The 26,392-nt window shown below is 40.9% G+C and overlaps 1 protein-coding gene across 1 annotated transcript in view; it reads right to left on the minus strand.

Annotated features, from left to right (window-relative positions):
• Nucleotides 1-2,622: 2,622 nt before the first annotated feature.
• Nucleotides 2,623-26,392, minus strand: part of LOC124138521 — a 42,671-nt gene continuing 18,901 nt past the window's right edge. The window contains exons 2-11 of the mRNA XM_046505227.2: nucleotides 25,713-25,761; nucleotides 24,083-24,272; nucleotides 23,029-23,252; nucleotides 17,407-17,661; nucleotides 16,484-16,579; nucleotides 15,152-15,284; nucleotides 14,488-14,699; nucleotides 13,250-13,498; nucleotides 7,189-7,230; nucleotides 2,623-6,355 (exon numbers count right to left, since the gene is read on the minus strand). Of these exons, the coding sequence (XP_046361183.2) occupies nucleotides 5,322-6,355; nucleotides 7,189-7,230; nucleotides 13,250-13,498; nucleotides 14,488-14,699; nucleotides 15,152-15,284; nucleotides 16,484-16,579; nucleotides 17,407-17,661; nucleotides 23,029-23,252; nucleotides 24,083-24,272; nucleotides 25,713-25,761 (2,484 nt within the window). The 3' untranslated portion in view covers nucleotides 2,623-5,321. The remainder of the gene's footprint in view (nucleotides 6,356-7,188; nucleotides 7,231-13,249; nucleotides 13,499-14,487; nucleotides 14,700-15,151; nucleotides 15,285-16,483; nucleotides 16,580-17,406; nucleotides 17,662-23,028; nucleotides 23,253-24,082; nucleotides 24,273-25,712; nucleotides 25,762-26,392) is intronic.

Below are 26,392 nucleotides of genomic sequence, written 5' to 3' on the forward strand. Positions count from 1 at the left end.
ATGGAGTGCCCAATTGCGTGGATCGATGCTCATGATGTCACTCACTGGATTGTCTGGTCCCGACTCGATTATTTACAGACCCCCGTCATATAGCTGGAATATTGCTGAGTGCGGCGTTAAACAACAGACCAACCAACCACCCAACCCTAGGGAGTGCAGAGTCTATTGCAAGACAGAAACGTCAGTAACGTGTGTATGATCCACGGACATTGACCACAGCTTCAACCCTACGCCTCATACTCATTACAAGTCGTTGAATGCTTCTCTGAGGCAAACGGATCCATTCTTCATGAAGTGCGGCTTCAAGTCCAGCGAGATTTTGAACTGGGGGATCACGATGTCTGATTTTCCGGCCAAGAATGTCCCAGAGATGCTCAATCGGATTAAGATCCGGACTACAGGCCGGCCAAGGAAGAGTGGCAATAGCTTCTTGACGCAAATAAGCCAAAACTGCCCGAGATCTGTGTGTTCTAGCATTGTCGTCCATGTAAACAGGTCATGTCTGAAGAGGATGGTTGTCGAAATGAGGGACTACCACTGGACGTAGAACGGCATCTTGGTATTGTTGGCCATTCAGGTTTCCACGAATTGTCACCAGCGGAAGTTTGCAGCCGAAGGAAACACAACCCAATATCATGACAGACAAACCGCCACATGCTAAGGTCTTCTGGGGGATCACGATGTCTGATTTTCCGGCCAAGAATGTCCCAGAGATGCTCAATCGGATTAAGATCCGGACTACAGGCCGGCCAAGGAAGAGTGGCAATAGCTTCTTGACGCAAATAAGCCAAAACTGCCCGAGATCTGTGTGTTCTAGCATTGTCGTCCATGTAAACAGGTCATGTCTGAAGAGGATGGTTGTCGAAATGAGGGACTACCACTGGACGTAGAACGGCATCTTGGTATTGTTGGCCATTCAGGTTTCCACGAATTGTCACCAGCGGAAGTTTGCAGCCGAAGGAAACACAACCCAATATCATGACAGACAAACCGCCACATGGTAAGGTCTTCTGGATGTTCCTTGGTGCAAAACGAGTGTTACGTTGCCTCCAAACACACAAAATTCGACCAGTTCGTAGCAGCATTCGACACTCGTCAGACTAATGGATCCTTCTCCAGTTGGCCAAGTTCCATCGACTACGGGCACGACACCATATCAGACGATTCCGCATGTGCCTCTCAGTCAGTTGAGGACGTTTTACTGGTCTTCTGGCGTTATAACCAGCCGCAGGTTGCACTGTTTGGTGATAACTACACACAGTTAGAACCATTTTCGTATCTTCATAGTCACCGGAGTCATAACACAGGTCTCTCCTCTAGTCTGTGTACCAGAGCATTGCTGAAAGAGATGCGAGCACATAGCAGTGAGGAGATACTTTTAGAAAGTTGTTTACGTAATTTATCACTGATAATCCTTTTTCGCCCGTTTGTATGTGAGACAAATCACTTTGATTTGAATGAAAATGTAAATACACGGGTAACACGAGCAACTGACACGGAGGAACGAGTTTAAACTGAAAACGGAGATTAATGCAGACAATGGAGGTAATTTAATGTGCTTTGTCATCTTTCATCTATTCAAAACAAGACCTCCAGTATTCAGGATAAGGTTGAGAACTTTTCACTTGTAAGAAGTATTTAATTATTTTAATTCAAATGTTTTATTTCCGTAATCAGGATACAATGTGTACACAATGTTGACTAATGTTGCATTCTGTCGAACCTAGTTATCTCGAACCCCGTTATCTCGTTTGTACCGATATCTCGAACGTATTCTCTGGTCCCGACTGCCCTACTATGTAATGTGCATACCTCGTTATCTCGAATGTCCGGATATCTCGAAGTTACAACACGGTCCCGCTAGGTACGAGATAACGGGTTTCGACTGTACACTCTGTTCTGTACAGTTGTGGGTGGTACAAATACATTTTTTAACAAAAAATTAATTTTATGTATATATTTGGATGTACAATCAATGTATATGTTATATACTTAATTCTAAACTGAGAACGGAACGTGAACACATGTAGAACATGATACTTATTTTTAACTTTATAAAGGTAACACAGTGTATATTTTCTCGTTTTGCTATTATATCATATATTTTAATATAATGGAGAGTTCTCTTTGGCCGAGATTTGATCACATGACAGTCTTTTGAAATGCATATTGCCTCCAACCCAACGATATTGACTTCATCACAGGAAAAAGCCAGGCCTAGGGTATCCTTTGATTTTAAGCCAACTAGGTGACTTCCTTCGCGGAGACCCCAGCACGGGACGATCCTAACAACGTAAACATGGCGCCCGCGTCCGATGGTAAACCTAACCGTTTCGCTGATCTCTCTGTCATGGCGTCATATTGGACAATATACATGCGAAAAATACCAAACGATCTACTTCGACAGCGCTGAAGGTATTCCGGGAGTAATTAGCTCAGAAAGGAAACTCCATTGAGTTGGAAATTGTTTATGTTTAAGCTGGCGAAATTATATCTTGAAGCGAGAACCGAGAAAAGCGACCAATACAGGGAAGTCACTCTTATGACCTATCGACTCAGTATTCAGTCACACCTTGAACATTCAAGACAAGATGTAGATAATACCAAAGAAAGCTGATTCAGTGAATCGTCGAAATATTTCAAAGCAGGGAAAAAGAACTGAAGCGAATCGGGTTAGCCGAGATCAAGCACTACCCAACTATAGCCGATGGCGACATGACGAAACTGTGTGACTACGTATGCAGCTTCGACAATCCAGTACCTTCTGCAACACAAGGTATATCTATAATAGGATTTCAATATTATTAGGACAATTCAAAACCATTTTCTTGTCCAATATCGTGAGGAGTTTTAGCTTTTTGAGCTGTGAATAAAATGTGTTCATGTGAATATATATATTTTAGAGCACAGTGCAAAACATTACGAAATAAATTTTCACAAGATTTCAATTTCAATACCTTTTATCTCATGTTGGTTTTCGTCGATATGTTGCTGCCCTTGGGGACGAGAGGTAGGGAAAACCTTGCGGGACTGAAGGTTTCTGATATAGCTATCACCACGGATGAACGCAAAAAAATTAAAAAGTTAGAATCAAAACGACCCTATCAAGTTGAAAGAGACCCCCTTATTGTTATTATGTTCCTAGAAAAACATCCCTAGGTAAGATACAGACTTTGTTAACTGATTGGACGTCGATTTATATGTTTTCGCCAATTTGGGTCAAGGGACGTTATGCCATTATCCCTTTGGATTAGTTTGAGGAAAACCTTATGGTAAGAGGCAACGGCCTCTTCGGGCCGCTATCTTTGATATTATCCTTGCTGAAGTAGAACTGCTGTCTGATACTGGAAGTGTCTTGGTTGTTGTGTCTTTCCTTACTGGCTCTGAACTTAACTATTGTACTCGCATGGAGTTCAAATCTTTGTTTATGTTCTATTGTTTTATGTTTAACACACAACCCTATCAGTTTAAATATGTGCGCCGCTTGAACCAGGATTGTGTGGAGCTTTTTCAACAGCCAAACGCCCAGTCCGAGCATGGGGTGTACTAAAACGCTGTTGCTCTTAGGTATAATCGACTGGAACCATGATGTGAACTCTCAGTATGAAGGCTGGTCTCTCTATCAAGTACACAAACCACTCCCTGTGTGCGACCACAGTACACGTTCTTGACAGTGCACAGGTCCCACCTCGACACACCATCAAGCCTGAATACATACACAGGTTTTACTGATGACGAAACTAAATAGAGAATGTCCGCTACAATCAGCAGCAAGACATGCCCTGATGTCCTGCCACATCCTAATGTCGAACAGCCTGTATTTGGAGATGATGTACTTACTGACTGTGGATAAAAACTTTGATGACATTCTCCGGTGTGTGCCAATTCCTGAGGCAGCTATCGTTAAAGATGAACAACTGTCAGGTGACCATTAACTACAATTTCTACCAGCAGTATAATAATGTCCATCTGTAGCGGCTACTAGTCTACCATGTTGTTGGCTGTTGACTTCAATAATAAACATGCTGAACATGTAAGAGAGACAAGTTACATGATGATCTATATGTCAGTACTTGCACACTATATAATGTCAATGCGAACTCATTGTCTTTATAACGCACGTAGTGTACATTTGTAAGTTATATAATATTATATATATGTCTTGATATCACACTAGCAGAGAGCACATTTTTAAGCAATAAAACTTTATACACTTGTTTTGATGTCACACTAGCGTAGTGTACATTTGTAAGCTATAAATCGTTATGTACAGGTTTTTATAACAAACTAGTTTAGTGCACATTTGAACGCTATAAAACGTTATGTACAGGTTTTATATCAAACTAACTTAGTGCATATTTGTAAGCTATAAAACGATTCATAGATGTTTTGATATCACAGTGTAGTGAATATTTGTAAGCTATAAAACGTTATGTACAGGTTTTGATATCACACTAGCTTGGTGCACATTTAAATTTGTAAGCTATAAAACGTTTTATAGATGTTTTGATATCATAGCGTAGTGAACATTTGAAAGCAATAAAATGTTATATACATCTTTTGATCTAACAATGTGAAAATATAAGTATTATTTAAAAAGAATTTAGACACTATATTCACGTTACACTTGAAGGCAATAAATCCGTGATATGGACATTTTATATAACGTATTTTAAAACACGTTATATGTGTAAGCTAGTTATAAACATGTTGCTACAAAATTGTTCTGTACACATTACATGTATTAATATATGAAAAAGGCGTGCCCATGATGGAGAGTAAGCTTTGGGCTAAGTATCTCAGCACCAGGTGTCGTAACATTTGTAAGAATAAATACGATATGTTGGTTACATCCATTAAAGAAAACCTTTCTGTTTATATCTAAACATTGAAGCATAATGATAAAATTTCACAGTGAAGCTCCTTATGTAATTAAGTCTCAGAGACAGACCATTTGAAATTCTGGGGGAAGGGCTACATGTAGGCTTTATCCAAAAAATATATTGTCCCCGATAATTCTTGAAGAAATATAATAATGTTTCAGACTATGAAAAAAAGAAATTGCCTGCCACAAAATGACATTATTGACAGGTGTTTTTCTTTTAAAAATCAGACTCATAGTTTTGCAGCTGTAGCTGAAAATATATCTAGATACAAACTCCCTCCTCCCCCGAATATCAAATGACCGATCCCCAATTGACCCTATTAATTCATTCCAACGCTACGATGTTACATGTACTGGTGACACTCATCGGGTGTACATACACGAATAATACCATCACAGCTGGTTACATCAAATCAGACCAACCCTGGTTCTGTTTTCATTTCTTGCACAAATTAGCTATCAGCATTTGTATGTGTAATCCTAAAGTAGCCGAATCAGCGAGAACCATTAATATGCCCACAAAAGACATAAATGTTATGGCCACATAGCCAATGCTTTTAGAACTAGCTCGTTCATCCGGAGCACTCGTCCTTTTGCGAACCTGTTGTGCAAGCTGATCTGTCTCAATTAAGAGTTTTTCTTTGATCTCTTGGATAATCTGGTTTCTCTCTTTGTCCTCCACGTGTATATTGCACTTACATGGGCAGAGCTTCACTGTTGTCGCCGTAGTTGCCTGCTGAGGAGAAGTTGTAGGAGACGTTGAAGATGACAACGTCACGGTTTCAGAAGGTAGTAAAAGATAACCTGACGTGGGACTACTTTGTAAAGAGTTGTCAAGAGAAGGGTCTGGTGTTGCTACGTCTTGTGTGGACTCCATTGTGAAGGTGACGATAGGATGAGAAGTCAGGGGTGAGGGTAAACTACCCAACATGTCTGTGCCTGGATAAGTGTTGTATGTCCCACTTGGACTTGATGTTTCCAGGAGTTCCTCATCAGTTGACATAGGATGTGACGTATGTGTTGCTGATAGAGATGGGCCGACAGTTCCAATAAAGGACGATTCGTCAAAACCAGGCGAGGAAGAGAAAATACCTGGACTGCTGGAAGTGTCTTGTGTTAGTGAAGAAGATTTTGCTGATGATATTGGCTCGTCTGTGACAAACGGAACCGTTGGTGCAACTGAAGATTCGTCTGTAAGAAACACAGATTCAGTTGGTACAACCGAAGGTTCCTCTGTACCAAACAAAGATTCAGTTGGTACAAGTGAAGGTTCCTCTGTCACAAACACAGATTCTGTTACCTCAAGCGAACTTTCCACTGTACCAAACACTGAGACAACGGTAGTGTCCTCTATTACGGACTGTTCAAAAACTGACTGTGATAACACATAACTGGTAGATACCGCAGGGGCTGCCGACGTACTCTCCACAGACATACTGGAAGTGCTCTGCAGATCCGATACATTCAAACCTATAAGATAAGAATGAATGAATCAAGATAATGAAGATGAGTGAGTATGGTGTCATGTTAATAATCTATCAATATCATAGTGAGTGAGTATGGTGTCATGTTAATAATCTATCGATATCATAGTGAGTGAGTATGGTGTCATGTTAATAATCTATCAATATCACAGTGAGTGAGTATGGTTTTACGCCGCTTTCAGCAATATTCCAGCAATATCGCAGAAATGGGCTTCACACGTTGTACCGATGTCGGGAATCGAACCCGGGTCTTCGGCGTGAAGAGCGAACGCTTTACCCACTAGCCTACCCGACCGCCCCTATCAATAACGGGGAACACAAGAAGGTTGGAAATCGAAGTCGGGCCTTCAGTGTGACGAACGAAAGCTTGAACCACTGCGCCCATGGAAAGTACGACATATGAATAATTGAATTCCTGTCCTGTTTTCTATTGACAATAGGGCGGTCGGGTGCCCTAGCGGTTAAAGCGTTCGCTCGTCACGCCGATGGCCCGGGTTCGATTCCCGACATGGGGACAATGTGTGAAGCACATTTCTGGTGTCCCCCGCCGTGATATTGCTGGAATATTGCTAAAAGTGGCGTAAAACCATACTCCCTCCCCTACTATTGACAAAAGCGTATTGTCCCTATATTATACATCGATGAAACTGTCATTGATATTGCTTAATTCAGTGTTAAATATCTAATTGTCTCCAAATGTCGAGGGGGAACTGCATTACTGAAACTGTAACAAACTTTAATACTATATTGGAAAAAAGTTATTGTGACAAATACATGATGTAAATAAGGATATATTGTCAAATGACGATTTGATCTTACCTTGAATTGGTTGGACATGAGTGGCTTCTCCAAAGTATATACCTGAAACGTATAGGGCATATGTTCAACTAAACCTGGCCAAACGTTACCGCTATTAAGGGATTCGAATCTGGTTATTTATACTGATGGACATGAAGAAACAGATTTAAAGGGAGGCTCTTGTCTGACAGGAAATATTGTTGGTAACGTATTTTTGAATTATGGGTCATCAAACGACCTACCCATGTCATTTTAAGTTTATGTGTACCCAAAGATAATAAACCAAAACAATCCCTATAAACTTGGCGTCCATTATCATTATTATTGGTTTTCTATACGGTTGTCTCCACAGCTATATAGCATGGATTAAAATTTGCTTTGGATTTTCTCTGATTTTCTTTAGTCTACATTTGCTCTCTGCCCTAAGTTTCTTCTTGATATGGGCATTCTGGAGTTTGTCCCTAATCTGCATCCCTAAGTACGTATAAGCCTGACCTTCCACAAGATGGTCAATAACTCCTCCTCCAAGTAAACTGACTGATCCTCCCTCCTCTACCTTGCCACGTTTCAAATGAAGAATGTTGCATTTGTCCAAAGGATATGCCGATATCATTAGAAAAGGACCCGACAAGCAGAATCTGGTTGAGTTTTTTTAGTGTAGATCCTCCATTGGCAATAAGTTGAAGGTCATCCATGTAAAGGAGGTGAATAAGGGGTGTTGGGGATCTGTGCTGAGGAGGTCCCGGGTGATAACCTTCCTCTTTGCTGAGCAAAAAAGCTCAAAAGATTTAGTGACAAACAGAAAAGCAAAGGGCTAAAAGAATCGCCCTGAAATATTCCTCTTCTGATAGAAATGGGTTCCGAAGTCACCACCTGCCCCTGCGAATACATCTCAAGTTGAGTTGACCAGCAATTCATTAAAGACTTGAGTAAAACAAGTAGCCGCTCCGGGAAGCCAATACATTCCGTTGTGACCTCAAAATCCATTCGTGAGGTACAGAATCGTAAGCTTTTCTGTAGTCTATCCAACACATTGAGAGGTTACGGTGGTAAGTTTTAGCCTTTTCAAGGATCATTTTCTGAACTAGTAGTTGATCCTTACAACCCCAACATCCCTTTCTGGCTCCTATCTGCTCCATGTAAATAATGTCATTAGATGCGCAGTATGATGACACGATCTCTGTAAGACATCCTGTAAATACTTTGTATTGTGTATTCAGATAAGTATTGTTCGACCCTTGCACAACCAAGGCGTAACATCCACTGTATCCACAAGAGAATTAAAACAGTGAAGTAATGGTGTTTTTGACACAAGGAAACGGTTTCAAATACCACCAGGTCCTGGCGCCGTATTAGATTTGGCCTTTTTTTATTTTTAATGTCACGCTTGCATCCCAGGTACCAAGTTGTCCGACTCCCCATTGTTCTCAGTACATCATAACAATGATGCTAAAATAATAAATAAAGCGACAAAACCCTTTCCATTTCCAATAGAAATCTCTACATAAAGCAGAGTCGATTGTACGATTCCGACTATATCATGAGCCTGTGTTTATGAATCACTAAGAAATAGTGATGATACCAGGTGTTCGCGAAATGGTGAGCGTATCCTGCCCCAACTGTGGCATCCGTCACAAACACATGTAGAGGCGTGTAAATTGTTCACCCGAAAAAATATTGGAACATAATTGTACAAGGCAAAATAGGGAATTGCATCGGACATCATTTTTGGCACTGATGCGTCAAATTTGGAAATATCTTCCACATGTCTACCATAAAACTTTCTGAAACCTTTACTGAGGCCTTGAATGTTGTAACCTTGATCAAAACTACTGAGCAAAGAGTTGTATGACGCGCTTTGAAATCTTGGTAGAAAGTGCATGCTCGATTGTATCTCACAAGTTGCAAAATGTAAACGCTAAAGGCTGGAGCTGCTGGAATATTGCTCAACATGAATGGAAAGTTGATTTTTGGAAAGTTTAAGTCATCTCTCTTGTCATATAGTTTTGTGGAGAGTGTTTTGTCACTCTTTATGCATAAATACCCCTATAATGAATGGCCAATGTGTATGAGATCAATAACCTGAAGCATAAGCCATATATATTTTTTCCAGAGTATACGATAAGTTTTATGAAGATTTACTGATGTCTTGGTGGGATTTAATAGAAAATAATTGTATTCCTGCCGTTGGGATTTTTTGGCAAAATATCTGGTTAAATGATAACAACCACTAGGGGAAACGGTTGTCTACCAATAATGGTCTACAAAGGGCAACAGATTTATTAATGATTCATAAAAGGGACACATTCTCCCATATGTACAATTCACGGAGAAATACAACATTGAAATTAAATATCTTACCTATTTAAGTCTGATTCATTCTAAAACTGTCAGTTACAGGGCACTCAGAAGCTAAAGAAACTTAGTTACCCAAATTAACCTTTAATTTTAATCTATTTCATTTGTTAACAACCTGAAAAGGTTCTCCATATTTCTATAAAATATTTATGGACAAACAAATTACCAGGAATCAACACTTTTAAAAATGGGAATGCCTGCTTAGAAGTGAAATCTACGAAGCAGATCGTAAACACAACTATCTTATACTGTTCAGGTGTACAAAGTCATGTACATTTCAATGGTTTGAATATCAAATATTACATCATATTCTACCTTTATAAAGTGGAATACACCGTTTTGGTGAGTGTCAAAAGGTATCCAATATGGAAAACTGGCTCAATAAAGGGAAAACAAACAACGTGCGTAGGAGTACAACTTTGGTAAAATGGAAACATGGAGCCGCATCACTTCCTGCATGCATACCTGACACTATTGGGAACTAAACATGGAGACAGCTTAATTATTTGGGAAATCAAACCAAATGTCAAATGGTTGTCACAACATAGTCGACTTTCATTTCTTTTTGTGTTATTTACTTATCTTACATTAAAAGAAATAATTGATTTGCCGGCGATAGCACAACGCTCGGCCAGCTGCTTCTGACATTGTGTTCACAGAGCGCGATACTTTAAAATATGATAACAACAAGGAGGAACAGGTTTGTAGTATAACCAGCAAATTCAAGAAAAAGTCTTTTTAGTTTAAGTTTTTATCACATAATGAATTTCATCGTTGTAGGAGAGCGGAAGGTCTGTGGTTCGATCCCCGTCCGCGTGATACCAAAAGACGTTAAAAGATAATACTTGTTGTTACCCTGCCTGGGGCTCGGCATTAAAGGGATATAACAAGGACCGGTCAGCAGGGAGTCGGTATACTGTGTCTGGGGGGGGTATCCATGTTAAACGTCGGCTAGCACTATTAAACCGTTCACCTCACTCCATCGCTGTTGATCCGCCAGAGCTCGATGCGACGTTTGAAGTCATATTACTTTTTGCGATTACGAAGTTGATTTTGATAGGATTTCACGCATTCTTGACCGTATTATTCAAGTGAAATTACAACCTCATCAGCATAATAAATTTAGCCGCCTACTTTTACAAATATGTTAGAGTCTCCAGGGGAAGCAGTATATCCGAAATCATAGTTAAATATCTACGCATTTACTCATGTATTCCACCTAAACTATATAAAGTACAGTAGATCATTATTCGTCGACACTGATTTTGAATAGTTAGTGACAACATTATTCGTATAAGACGCCATGAAGCCTAAGGTACATTGTGTGTATTACTAGAACTATTATTGATCCGGGATGTCCATTCTTTGTTCCAAATTATCTTGCAATCTCCGAGTAAATATAACATCAGAAACTTTTCGTGCCATCCATACAAATACAAATCCATACAAAAACAAGCTTTTCTGAAAACTTACGCCTAGAATATATCCTCTTCATTGTCAGAAGTTTGCAACATAATGTAACAGTTCTTATCATACCTGTTCTGTGGCAATCTCGTTAACCTAATCAAATACTTTATAATCCGGTTATATATGTACATATATATAGGGTATCGACCAAATTCTCAAAGGGCTGCGTAGTTCGAGGCTTTCTATCCAATGTTTAGTCTGAATTTACAGAATTTAGTGTTAATGATTTCAATTGTTTCCAAGTTGCGCCACCTCAAATTTACGAGCCATATAAAAGTATTGGCTGAGTTTTGCAATCAAAGATTTTAAAGGCCGCCTGCATAGATATATCGGAAAAACGTATCTCAAATTGCTTTACCACAGTGGGGGCCTTTTCTGCCTTCTTTGCCAAAGTATAAGATGCTTTTGAAAACTTATTTGAAAACCAGAAGAGATTAGACCTAAATATCTATAATATACTCAACAACAAAAGTTCCTGTGACACCAATATTTTAGTGTATTTTTCAAGCAAGTAAAGTTTGGTTTTCAATGGTGTTGAACATGTATGGAATCAAGTCACAAAAACGCAACTGCAACAGAAAAGCATGCATTCCATGCAAAAGTTGACTTTTATGCAAGCCCCATGCATTTCACTACCCAAGAATGGGTATAAAAACATTAAGCGTTAACGGGATTCCATGTGCATTGTTTAGCATCGCGCTGACAACAACCACTCAGGAAAACAACAAAATTACGCAATTATTCAACATTACGAAATGCCACGCCTGTCCGAAATTAGCGTCTGCGAGCCATTTGTATGCTTGAAGAAGGATCCAGTCAACGAGTTGTTGCAAGACAGTTTAACGTCCACAGATACACCATTTGGTGTTTATGGCAACGTTGGCAACAGACGAATGCAGTCAGAGACCATCCTCGGAGAGGCAGGCCACGCGTAACCAATAATCGACAAGACAACTGGATTCGAACAACACGCCTACGAAATCGATTCCAGCCAGCAACAGTGACTACAAGAAGCATCCCTGGCCTTCGACGAATATCTTCACAAACCGTACGTCGTCGCCTCAGATGTGCAGGAATTGTCGCCAGAAGACTCGCCAGACGTCCCATTTTGACAGGAAACCACCGTCAAGCACGTCTAGCACGTCTACAGTGGTGCAGACAGCGTCTACGCTGGACGGCCATGCCGTGGGGACAAGTTCTACTCACTGACGAGTCTGGTTTTCACCTCAGCCACAGCGATGGACGGATTCGAGTGTACCGACGTCGAGGTGAACGTTACGTCAATCATTGTGTCATGGGAGAAGATCGGTTCGGGGGCGGCATCGTTATTGTATGGGGTGGGATTACAGCAAGATAGAGAACCCGTTTGATAGTGGTAGAGGGAAATCTCAATGGACAGCGCTACCGCGACGAGATAATCGGCCCTGTTGTTCTACCGTTTTTGCGTCGTCGTGGCCCAGGCATAACCTTTCAACATGACAACGCCCGGCCTCATATTGTTCGAATTGTTCAGGATTCTCTTCAACAAAACAACGTGAATGTCATCCCCTGGCCGGCTCGCTCCCCTGATCTCTCACCAATCGAGCACATGTGGGATGAGATGGATCGGCGCATTCGACGTCAACCACGTGTTCCACAGACACTCCAGGAACTTCGAAACATGCTCCAGCCGATATGGACAGATATCCCACAGGACTTTGTGCGACGCCTGGTCCATTCCATGAGACGAAGATGTGTTGCTTCCATCGCAACCAGAGGTGGTCACACACGCTATTGATTTGTAAATTGACATTTTGGCATGTTCAAGGTTTTTTATGCAATCACGCATTTTCTGAAGTCAGTATGGCAAATTAAACCATTTGAACACTTACCGGAGTCTTTTATCTGTTTCAAACCGAAATTGTTTCCAAAAATAGTTACTGGGGGCTAAGTCTGGGCTGTAGGATGGGTAATTTTACTGTACAGCCCAGACTTGTTTTGTTCGATATTCTTGAAGATTAAACATTTAAACACATGACAGAAAAGAGTAACAAATCCAAACATCTTAACTTAAGAATTATGATCAGTGATGTCAGTAATTTCAGGTAATGATATGTCAATAGTTCAGTTTGCAATTAAGTAATTTAAAACACAAGTAAATATATATCTGGAAGTTTCAATTGAGCGGATAGCTCAGTGCGTGATAAACTTCTGAACTAAATGGTACCAACATCTTTACACTGATAAAATGTAGTTCCCAAACACAAGCGAGACTCACCAAAGTCACATGACCATCGGTACAGCTTCCAGAAGTATTCTCCAGTTTTGTAGTTACTTGGGTCATACAGATGTTGTGGATCTGGACTTTGGTGTAGGTAGCACTTCTTACTCAGTGTCTTATAATGAGAGTAACCCACGCAGTCACTGAGGGCTTGGCATTCGCCTTCACATTCCGCCTGATCTAAGCTACCCTTATCGGTGTAAGTCACGCCTTTAGCCCTGTTCAGTATAAGGTAGGCACACTTGACTGGAATGAGAAAATATAAAACGCCCACGTCAGAAAATAATCAGTTCCGTTTATCTGCGGAAAAAGATTCATTATACAATATATGAATGTCTTCTTTGAGAGGCATTTAGAAGTTGGAGTAAAAAGGAAGGAAAAGATTTATGGATGAACAACTTCTTTATTACAATTAAGAGCGACGTTTCGGTGTAGGTTTGGTACCCCCTGCGTACCATCAACTCATCAAAGACCCCAATCGTGTTGTTTATATTAATTCTTTGTTCTTCACTGACTTCACCGATGATTGTCGTTACTACCCTTGTGTGCACATAACAGGCTTCTCCACTCCAGTATAACTACATCTGATATCTACTCTACTGTATAAACAATGCCTCCTACCTGTGTATATACTTGGCAACCTTACTCTGTATATCACTTGCTTGACAACGGTGTTTGAACCTACACCAAAATGTCGCTCTTAATAGTAATAAAGAAGTTGTTCATCCATAAATTCTTATCCTTACTTACTAAATATATGAATTCTTTCGCTGATAATCAATGATGACACCAGGTGTTCGCGAAAAGGGTAATCATGTCCTCACTACCGGTAGCACATACCACTCACACTTTCTAAGTGAGTGTTGGATGCCAAACGCCACCCAGCAATATTCCTGCCATATGACGGTAGCCTGTGAACCATCGAGTCTTGACCAGGCAATCCAGTGACACAATAGCGCATGTACTGATTTAGTTACTTAAAACGATGTGTTGATTTTCAAAATACATCCGATGTATACAAGTGCAGATATTCCGCACAAAGTGTTGCATTTCATAGTATATTAGTGATAGTATCATAAAAGTAAGTATGATATATGTTAACAATAATGCATACATGTTACAGTGCCTCTTGGCCTAGATACAATTTCCGGCTTCTGACACACAAAGGATCGCTGGTGCTAGCCGTATGTATAATGTCGGGGACTATCGTTGTTATACAATGGCTAGATACAGACCTTCCGGCTTCTGACACACAAAGGGTCGCTTGTGTTGGCAGTTGTCAGTGATCCAAGTGTTGTTACTGTTGTTAGGGACAGCTGCTACACACAGAGTCTCTGTGCCCACGCTTGGAAACCCGGGGTGGAAGTGATTCCAGGTCATTGCTGTATCGTCGACCCAAGTATACCCGCTCGCTGTCGCTCCACTTAAACCCATCCAGAAGGATATGCTAGAGAACAATGTATCTGTAATTAACAAGTGTAGCAGTTGGCACAAACCAAATTACACTTTGTTGCCCTTAAGGAGATTTTGTTTTGGGGCAAATTTCTTATAGATTTAAATAGTTGTTTCTTCTCCTGGTTCATATACGCATCATATAGTTACTGTTCTAAACCGTCATGAACAATTCATTACCTGAGAACATACTGTTTGGGTTCCAAGATTTTTTCCCTACTCTTTGTTTATAATAGACTCTGCTTTTAGAAGAGATTTCTTATGATTATGGAAAGATTTTTGTCTCTATTATTCGACTAAACTATTGGCCTTTTAAACATTAAGAGCTGTCTGGTGCCTTGTTTTTGTGACTGTTTGAATACACAGATTAAACGCAATAAATATTTGGGACATATATTTGTTTATGACATGAATCATGAACAAAAGCCTGCTGTTTGAGATACAGACCCATAAGACCCGAATAACTTGTGGAGCTTAAGGGCATCATCTGTTGTAGAGAGGACAACGAGCTGCTGACTGTTGCTGGTACAGATGGCCATTGCTTCAAACCACGTAACGTTTGTAGAAAAGAAGGTATACACTGAAACGAAAGAGGTTTTGATAGATTTGCGTCATTGTTTTCGAAGGGAAGCGTTATCATTTATTCTTGTAGTTTGTCCGAACGAAAGAAACGATTTGCGAATATTGTCTGTAATGGCTGACAATTCATCAAATGGGGCAGGTAGGGATAATAATGGCATGATTGGCTTTTTGTATTTTGGCAAATCAATTAATAAAAAAAATTGTGATTTAAACGTGAAGGTCACAGAGGGCAGATACATGAATGCCCCTCGATCGACACTGGTTGACATACTAGTTCGAAAGACTGTTTCCCAGGATCAGAGTAAATGACTTCTTCCACATTCCAGTTAGATAAAGTGTAGTCAAAACTTTTTCGGGATGAGGGGTGTAGATGGATGGGTGTGAGATGGGATCTTACTTTCAAGACGAATTACGGACATCTCGTCATCAAAGAGAGAAAGCACATATTGCCGAATCCAAAACATATTCGGCGCAGTGGATGGTCTGGTGGTTATAGCTTTTTCTTGTCACGCAGAAGACCAGTGATCGACTTCCTTACTCACTCACCCGATGCTCACCTCTCTCACTCACTCATCTGATACTAAGCCCCCTCGGTCACTAATCTGATACTTAACGCACTCATTCACTTGAGTCTAAACACCCTCACTCACTCACTCACCTGATACTAACGACATCCCCACCCCCATCCCCCATTCACTCATCTGATACTAAGAACTCTCTCACTTGAGTCTTAACACTCTCACTCACTCACTCAACTGATGCTAAACGCCCTCATTTACTCCCCTGATGTGACCGGCTCTGTGGTCTAGTGGTAGAGCGTCCGCCCGGAGAGCGGAAGGTCCGGGGTTCGATCCCCGGCCGCGTCAATCCAAAAGACGTTAAAAGATAGTACTTGTTGCTACCCTGTCTGGCGCTCGGCATTATGGGGCTAAAACAAGGACTGGTCGGCTCGGAGTCAGTATACTGTGTCTGAGTATTCATGTTAAACCGCGGCATGGTATCTCAGTGAGCTAGCACTATAAATCGGCATCAGTCCGGACTAGTACAAGCAGCCACACACACACACACACACACACACACACACACGTGCATGTACGTCGCTATATGAATGCAATAATCTTGGACGCGACGTTAAACCCAATCTCACCTCACCTCACCTCACCTCACCTCACCTCACCTCACCTCACCCCACCTCACCTGATGTACTCTCAGAGCCCACTGATCCAGGACATGGAGTGAAAGGTTTTGCAGAGATGAGGTTGAAAGTTGGAAAGTTGGTCCCATTGACCACATCTGTAAAACGTAACACGCAGACATCAGCCGGGTTATAACGGTAATCTGTGAAAGCATCTCTTGGCCTGACAATCTCACTACTTTTGTTTATGTTCCCTGGCGCGTCATTATGAACACTGTGTGACATTGTGCCGACTTGGGTTCAGTTCGAAGAAAACAAAGGCACTTCAAAGCTCTTTGTCTTGTTGGATCACGCTAAAGACGTTCTTAAAGTAAAACATAGAGCGCAGAGTGTTACGAGACCGTCGTGGCATGAAGGTCTTTATTGATTATTGAGTCCGATTAGCAACATCACAGGGACCCGTGAAGATCCGGGGTAGAATAGGTCTTCAGCAACCCATTCTTGCCGTAAAAGACGGCTATGCTTGTCATAAGAGACGAGGAATGGGATCGGGTGGTCAGGCTCGCTGACTTGGTTGATGCATGTCATCGTATCCCAACTGCGTGGATCGATGTTCATTATGTCAATCACTGGATTGTCTGGTCCAGACTCGATTATTTACAGACCGCCTTCACATAGCTGGAATATTGCTGAGTGCGGCGTTAAACAACAAACAAACAACAACAACAGGAAAACAAACAAACCATTCATATTCGAAGCAAACTGCACAGTTTTATAGAATTTCCTGTTTAGGATTGTCATGCTGAAATATTCACGTTTTCACGCCTGAAAACTACGTACTATACAGTGCTTTATCAGCATATACATGTGTCTGGGCTCCACCTTACCACATAGTGACCATCTATAAGACGAAAGTATTAACCGGTGCTCTAAAGTCTCTTTAACTATTAAACAATTGGCGATGTTGTGATATTGTATAACTCACTTGCAAAACACTTCTTTTTATACAGCTGTTCGCCGTTAGAGTTGGCTACATTCGTCGCAATGTCAAAATGCGTTGAGTCTGAGGCGAAGTGTAGATCACACTTAGTTGGTGATGAGGTATAAGCCCAACACTCCTGGGTACCCTCCACAGCCGCGTCACACAGACCTTGACACTCACTCACAGGCAGGGCACCTGCTTCATAGGGGGAGCCGTCTACGCCACGACTGTCAGGGACCATCTCATAATTGCAGGTGCCTGGAAAAGGTAGAATTCTGGTCAAATGATATTATGAGAGACTTGTGTTCAACGTCGCTTGTAAAGCGTTTCAGTTGTTGTGGAAAGCATAAAGAAGCAGGCGATTGGGTGAAACCCACCACCACATATATGGGCAAACTTAGGAATATTCTGGTATTTCGAACCCGCGTTCAATGAATCCTGGCACCACGAGTGAGTGAGTGAGTGAGTATGATCTTACGCCGCTTTTAGCAATATTCCAGCAATATCACGGCGGGGGACACCAGAAATGGGCTTCCCACATTGTAACCATGTCGGGATTCGAACCCGGGTCATCGGCGTGACGAGCAAACGATTTAACCACTAGGCTACCCGACCGCCCCTCCTGGCACCACGAAGGAGTGCAAGACAACGTTTGTGTTGTTTTTTTTAAACGAAATTGATTAACAAATACAATTGGTCTGGGGGCATTCCATGTCATAAGTATAAAACGTCAACGCGAGGAAATAATCATCCTCGACTGAAGGCAAAATAGTGGTGAAAAGTAGATGTTGTCGTCCTGTAGAAAACATGACAGCGTATTCTCCATGGCATCATTGATGTCTCACACAAAATCGACACACATGTTACAATGCGCGTTTCACACTAAGGGTCACGGGTGGTCCAGTCGTCTAAGGCTCCGCAAATCGTTGTGCAAAGTTGCGCCCCTTGGGCAGGCCAGAATCCTATGATCGTAGGTTCGAATTCCGAGAAGATAGGCGAAGAACAAGCGGGATTTAGACGTGGGTATTCCACTACGGATAACATATTTATTTTACAGAGCTAACATGGAAAATTGTACGCAATTATTGTGGACTTCTCTGCATTCGATTCAATAGGTAGATGTGAATTATGGTTATATTTCTTTCTCAAAAGATAAGTAACCAAATGGGAATATTAATATGTAATATCTATCCAGATATAAAATTGTGTGTTGGAAATAATGGTATATATTCAGATATTCTTAACTTTGAGACACGAGTGCGATAAGGTTGTGTGTTAAGCCCTTTTCTCTACTCATTAGTAATGAACTTGCCTAACAGATAAAACGTAATTGAATCGGGGTATTCAAATACACCAAGAAATTATGAAAATATTTATGTTACTCTTTGCTGATGATATAGTTATGATCTCAACTACTGTAGTAGACCTAAAAACGGTTAATAAGTCAATTAGAAGTAAGAGAAGAAGGCAATATGGTATTTCAAAGGCAAAACATTAGAAAAAGTTACTTTCTATAAATATTACAATGTTACATTACAAATAAGTTATCGTGGAAACAACATACTTGTAATGCAGCGATTCAATGGAAGAAGGCACTGTTCGGTCTGTTACATAAGCTACAAAATTTAAGTGACCTTTCATATGAGACATTCTTTAAATTGTTTGATAACATGATTTCTCCAATTCTGTTATTTGGCTCTGCAGTATGGGGCTTTGTGAATCTCAATCGATTAAGCTATTCATATTAATCATGTAAAAGATTTCTAGGTACGAAACAAGGTACGTCCAATGTAATAGTGTAAGGAGAATGTGGGTGTTTACCGTTATGTTTCACAATATATTAGTCATAAAATACTACTTGAAATAGCTTAAAATGCCATGTAACCAATTACCACGAAAATGTTACAAGGTGATGTTGTTGTATGAAACACATGGATCTAAGAATTGGGCTTATTATGTGATGAACTTACTCTATAAATGTGGTTACGGTTATTATGGAACAATCATTGTGGTGAATGGCAATTATTGGTGATATATCCACCCAACAGCGGACTTCTATTGTTGATTTATCAAGTAAATGTATCTACTATAAGTTATTATCTACTGAAAGCTTCTTTGAGTGGCATTTAGAAGTTGGTGTGATGAAGTAAGACGAGTTCTATGGATGAACAACTTCTTTATTACAATTAGTGCGACGTTTCGGTGTTGATCCGAACACCTTTATCAAGCAAGTGATGGATAGGGCTAAACAACATAGGTATATATATATACTTATTGACATGTAAGTTTATACAGTTACTAGTGATGGACACAGAGAGGTGATTAAGATAATTGGAAGCCAGTGGATGACTAATGAACTGAGTATACTGAAAGCTGTTTAATGGATGTGAGCCTGAGAAAGGGCTGAACATCAAAGTATACTTATCATGCCATGCCAATCAGAAAGTAATTTGTGTGTACAGCATCTCCGCTTACACATTGCAATACGAGTACTATGGGCCTGTGGCCTTTCAGTATTGAGAACATGAAGATTGATTGATTGAGACTGGTCCCCCGTCATAACCATGGTAATAACCATGATCGATTGACTGATATTGAATGCGATGTCAAGAAGAAGCCAGCCTTTAATCTGTTAAACAATTTACTTGTGATAATTGTATATTGACGTGTATGCTTGTGAACATGGTCCTTGGGCAAAGACACAATAGACTGAGAACGAGTGTCAAAGAAATCTTAATCTTAACGTTGCGGATGTTTTCAGTGAGCTAACCCAAACGAAGTCGACCTTTTGTACTTATGGCTAGCCTCGATATATACAGATTGCTTGGTCGATGATGTACTTCTCAGCCCCCACGAGAAATTGTTAGAGCTGGAAACGTGAATTCTAGTCTATAGATAATTTGGTTAATGCATTTGTCTGTATGCTGCAATATTTATCTGCTCGCTACAACATTAAGCTGTTTGCTACAGTAATAATCTGCACGGCACTTAATTAATCTGCACAAAACGTCAGTAAACTGCACACTACAGCAATGTTTTGCATGCTACAGCATTAAGCTGACATAGCTCAGTTTCATTCTAAGTTATGCAGTACACATATACATATATTGTGTATCATGAATAAAAATTATCAGTGTCCCTATCGAAAGTGTGTGGTTTATATACAACGCACCTTTCACAAAGGTGACTCGGGCACGGGTGGACTAATGGTTTGAGGAGAAGCAATTAACTGTCCAGAGTGGCGTCCCTTGGGCACGCCAGAAACCTATGATTATGGGTTCGAAACCTGTTTTTTCCCGATTATGTTTGTAGGTTTGTCAGCACCATACCGCTTTAGGCTTTTTCTCCCACAATAAACTGACACGCCGTGATATCACTGGGCTACTGTTTAAAGCGGCCTTTAACCCAACTCACTAACTCCCTCGGAAAGGTGATTTGGTGTTATATTTGTGGTGACTGCACACGACGTCTCGGAGTAGGTGCTTACTGTCGGTATTAAAACCTCAAACATGATGCACACAAATTGGTTACTTAAAATGCTTTCCTGCCTATTCATAAAAGTATGTTGTCTTACATAAAAGAAATGGGACCGATTAATTGAACATGTGTGAAGTCCACTCGTGGATTTCTTCGCGGTGGGGTTGATGTAATAACGACGTAGAACCTCACACACTCGGAGATAGAAACGTACATACAGAAAACAAGCGCAAGTTTATTATATACAAACATAAGTTGAAAGAGTTTGGGATAAAATTAGGTCAATAAATGTAGAGATTATATCTGTGTCATACTGAATTTACGAAACAAGTGTCAGAATTCTTGTACCTCGTAAGCGAGAGCGAGGGTATTACATGAATTTTGTCACGAGTTTCATAAAATTAGTATGACACACATGCGTGTGTATTTATCAAATTTTCCTCAATCCTTTTGAGCTCGCCTTTAGAAATATGCGACCACCATCTCAGAAAACCATAATTGTCGAATGACGTCAACAAACTTAACAAACAGCTCTGACGACCTTTCTTAGTACGTCATCATTCCATCCTCACGTAACAATTCGAATGACGTCAACAATGCCGTCCGGATGACGTAATCAATACACTGGTGATATTGTTATTTCTAACCCTATGGGTAATAATAATTAATTGTTTTGTGCTCTTTTGCACACATTTATTTGTCTGATGATCCTTTTGTGAAGCATGTCAAGACTCATGATGAAAACAAGGCATTCCACAGTTTTCTAAAACGAGCCAAGGATGTGGGACATGATCTCAATGTCGGTGTTGATTTTGTTGATGGTTCTGTATTGCTTGACGCTACAGAAATGAGTGTCAACCAAGCGAAGTGCCATATCAAATCGGCCCAGACTCAAGTTTTACAAGGAGAGGCTTTCTGAACGACAACGGCATCGAGTTTATGTGCAGTGTGTTGAGAAGATCAGCAATCCTGCAGAGTCCTTCACTTGGATGAAGTCGTCTGGCCTGAAAAGTGAAACAGAAGGCTTTCCGTTTGCTGCTCAGGACCAGTCACATCCCACTCGAAACCGTCAATGTGTGATTTTGCATCAGAATGTAAATATGAAATGTAGATTATTTTATGAATTTAATGAGACTGCCTAACACATTGTCAGTGGATGCCCAACTTTGGCATAAACACAGTATCTTAAACGGCATGATGGGGTGGCTCGATCATTTTATTACAGTATTCGCCATGCTTGTGGTTTTGACACAGAGGTCCACCAATAGTACGACCCGGAATATGTAGAGGGCGTCATGGAAAATGATAAATACAAAAGTCTTTGGAATAGGCCCATTTATAGCCTCAGACGTATCTAGGCCAACAAACCTGATCTTGTCCTTTTTGATAAATCCAATGAAATCATTTATATTATTGAACTTTCTGTCCCCTTTGAAATTAATGTGATTGACAAGATTGAGGAAAAACATGGCAAATGTACGGACCTCGCTTTCGAAATGTCACGCTTGCATCCCAAGTACCAAGTTGACCGACTCCCCATTGTTCTCGGTGCCTTAGGTTTGGTACCTCCCAATCTGTTGACTGACATTGGGAGAGTACCCGGGTTTGCTACCCGGAATACAGCTCTTCTGGGTAATTCGGAAGGCTGCAGTGTTGGGGAGTCTTCATATTCTCCGAAAGGTTCTGGGTGGGTTTGACTAGGCAGTGCTTCCTTGGAGAAGTCCCATTCGCTTTCTGGGCTGCGTGTAGAGGGGGCGAGGGCCCTGAGCTGATGATGAGCCTAACCAGCCTGACCGTGCCAGGATCACCCACGCGGATCATTACGCGTTTCCGTGGTGGGCCTAGATGGGAAGGATTTAATCCCCCGAGCCAAACGCACATCACTCCCCGATAAATTTAAGATTTTCCATTTGCCAAAAAAGCGATTTTTAATTTCAACTCGATATTTATATTACATGGTCAATAGTTTCATGTGTGACGCTGACTGTGACATTTAACGGACATACGCTCACTCACTCCTAAATATGGAAACACATTCATCTATCGCATACTTGTATACTCGTATATGAACAACCTGCATAATATCAACTTGCTAGATGAGAAGACTTATTTATTATATTCATGAATTTTCATTGCTTCCAACCTTACCTCCAACCTTCTCGCAGACATATTGATTGTCATCCTTGCAATCGGCGGTTGCGTACCCGGCACCTGGGAGCCGCCTGAGGCACAAACGCATCGTCTGTAACAATGGTTCCCGCGAAGAGGCCCAGTTGGCGGTGATTGTGCCCGCTGGCTCACAGTCCAGCCATGAATAGCTGGCCGGGACAGTCTCGACCATGTTATATAGTCCAATAGAGTGGGACTTCAGTCTTGAGGAGAAACACCAGCAATCACGTTAGTATTTTAAACCCAATGCACTTATAACATATATAACATTATAACCGTATAAGTATCAGTGTATATTCCGTATAATATAAGTATCACTATGTATACCGTGCACTATAAATATCAGTATATATATCGTGTACAATAAGTATCAGTGTATACATAGTGTAATATATGTATAATTGTATAAATCAAAGTATATTCCGTCATATAAGTATCATTATTATACCTCCATGTCAGAATGTTGAGATCTTATTGGTTTACGTGATCTTGATAAAATACTATAAATCTTTTATACCCCGCTACGAAGAAGACAGGCTGCACGTGGATTTCTGAACGGAAGAATAAATCCCTTTTACTTCAAAGCCACAATCATCAAGCTTTTTCCGAGTCAATGAAAGTCTCAGAACAGAACAAGTTATCCTCAGCTCAATCGAACAGCTGTTTTTTTTATCAATTTTGAATTTGTTTTAATTCATTTTACAACGGCAGATTAAAACATGTTTGTAAGATAAATTCGTTGAAGCAGGATCACTCGGGGTACAAGGGGTTTTATGCGTCCCCCGTTATGTACCAGTCGCCCCTGATCGTGGTATGAAACGTTACGCGGGACGCTTAAAACCACATGTACCCCTCGTGATCATACTGCTCCTTTTTGCGTAAACAGAATTATAAAAGCATCAGTGTCTATACCGTATGATAAAGTGAGTATTATTTTACACCGCTTTTAGCAATATTCCAGCAATATCACGGCGATGAACACCTGAATTGTGTGGCATTAAACAACAAACAAAGAAACATGTTTGTTCCTTACACGCCAAGATGCGGCGACCAGGGTTCTTGTTGTGCTAGTTGATCAGCCAGGCCCTCCATAGCGGTGTCTTTCAGATACAACAGATGAGCGCCCAAAGCTTCACAGAGGAACTGTGCTTCATTCCAGGATCGCTTGTCTGTGTACAAAGTCCATGTCGTCATGGAGGTGGGGAGACTGGACGCTGAAGTCACTGTTGGCGGGAGTAAGGCTATCAGTAAGGCGACAGCCTATACATAAATCACATACATATAGATGAGGAATGAGAAAATGACCAGTGGTTCACAGTCGACACGGGCCAGTATGTTCAAGGCAAAGGAAATGGCTGATAGTTAATGGGTGGCCCAGTCGTTCGTCTAAGGTGCCGCGATTCGCTGTGCAGAGTTGCGTTACGTGGGCACGCCAGAAACCTATGATTGTGGGTTCGAATCCCGGTTCGCCCCGATTATGTTCATAGGTTTGTCAGCACCATACCCGTGCTCGTGGGTTTCACCGAAGTGTTAAACGTCTGAGACCTGCATCACTTTGGGCTTTCCTCCCACATTAAGCTGACACGCCGTGATATAACTCATGGAATACTGTTAAAATTGGCGTTACACCCGACTTACTCACTCACTCACTCATGGCATGATGGATAACTATAGCATTTTGAAAGAGTCGGATGATCCTTAACGTCTTTTGAGTAATATATTTTAAGTTATCCACTGTTCGAGACACGTCGAGTGTCAATATTGCACCATATCATCAACAAATAATGTCGGCTTCTGTTGTCTGGGAATAACGGGTCGAGGTTGTTTGTCGTTACGCTGGGCTTCGATAACAATATAATATTGACATCCTCTGAGTTTGTGCAACATCCTCTGACTGCCAACTAGTACACATCCCCAGGTAATAGTTCAGGCTCATTTTGAAATGATTTGTCTTTTCATGTTTTTGTACAATAACAGTTTTTAATGGGAAAATCAATAGCTACTGAAGTACATCAACACAGACTGAGTTTGGATAACTTCCCAGGTGACCGTATCCAGGGTATTCAACATGCCCCAGCGCGCCATCTAAGGACCTGGGATAGTATGTAACGTAACCGCAAGTTGTTACGTTTAGGTGGCATTAGCTTTCTGAATAATATGTACCTCATTAATAAGTGATATGTGCAATCAATCCGCCAGTTACACAAAGAAAAACGTAACGCATGGCTAAGGACATCCGGCGTCTATTGTTATGATATAGTGATTGATTCAGTGAGTTGTGTTTAACGCCGCTTTTAACAATATTCCTGTTATATCACGGCATGTCAGCTGAATGTGGGAGGAAAGCCCGAAGTGATGCAGGTCTCAGACGTTTACCACTTTGGTGAAAGTAGTGACAACGGGCATGGTGCTGACAAACCTTGAAACATAATCGCGACAAACCGAGATTCAAACCCAGGATCATTGGATTCTGGCCTGTCCAAGGGACACAACTCTGCACAGCGAATTGCCGCGCCTTAGACGACTCGACCACCCGTGCCCCCATGTTATTTTATAGATATGACATATAGATGTATACTGAGCTCGTTAATATCTTCCTGTACATAATAACACAAACATCACTGATCATTTAGACAACCAAAATGTTGAATTATTTCACCTACCTGTTATTAATGTCATCATTACAATGTCGACGGCAGCCGCCATCTTGTCCTGCGAATTGAAAATAATAGTAAAACCAATTGTGAAGTGAATGAGTGAATATACCATAGACTGGTTGGTCAGGCTGACGTGGCTGATAAAGCGGTACCTGCATGGATCATTGCTCACTACTGGGTTGTCAAGTCCAGACTAGACTATTTATAGGCCACCACACAAGGCAACATCGTTGCGTTAGGCAGCAATTGACACGTGTTTTTAACGAAAACTGTGTGAGTGGCGGGAACTGCAAGTAGAGCCAATCACATAAAAATCAGATCTTAGTTGTCGCTATCGCTAAACATAGATCTGAGGACAACCCATTACGGGTCACGTCAGAACGACCTACCAAACAGAGCGTCGCTTACCAGATCATGACAGTGACAGTCGGAATATGTTTTCTTATCATGCAACCTCGAAATATTTAACAGAGGGTATTCCGAACAACAGTTACGAGTTTTATGATTATATCCATACAATCTAGGCCATGTATAAGCCATTCCAGAATGTTCTTTTTATCAGTTTTAACATTTTTAATCGAGAATACGTCAAAATATGTTTCGAAGCGTAGTCGCCAGTTTGTAACTAGTGTCGTAAAACTCGAGAAAGGTGCCTTATGATTGGCTAATATCGATTTCTTGTCAGT

The sequence above is a fragment of the Haliotis rufescens genome, unplaced genomic scaffold, assembly GCF_023055435.1.
Source record: "Haliotis rufescens isolate VD_foot unplaced genomic scaffold, xgHalRufe1.0.p SCAF_97, whole genome shotgun sequence".
NCBI lineage: Eukaryota > Metazoa > Mollusca > Gastropoda > Lepetellida > Haliotidae > Haliotis > Haliotis rufescens.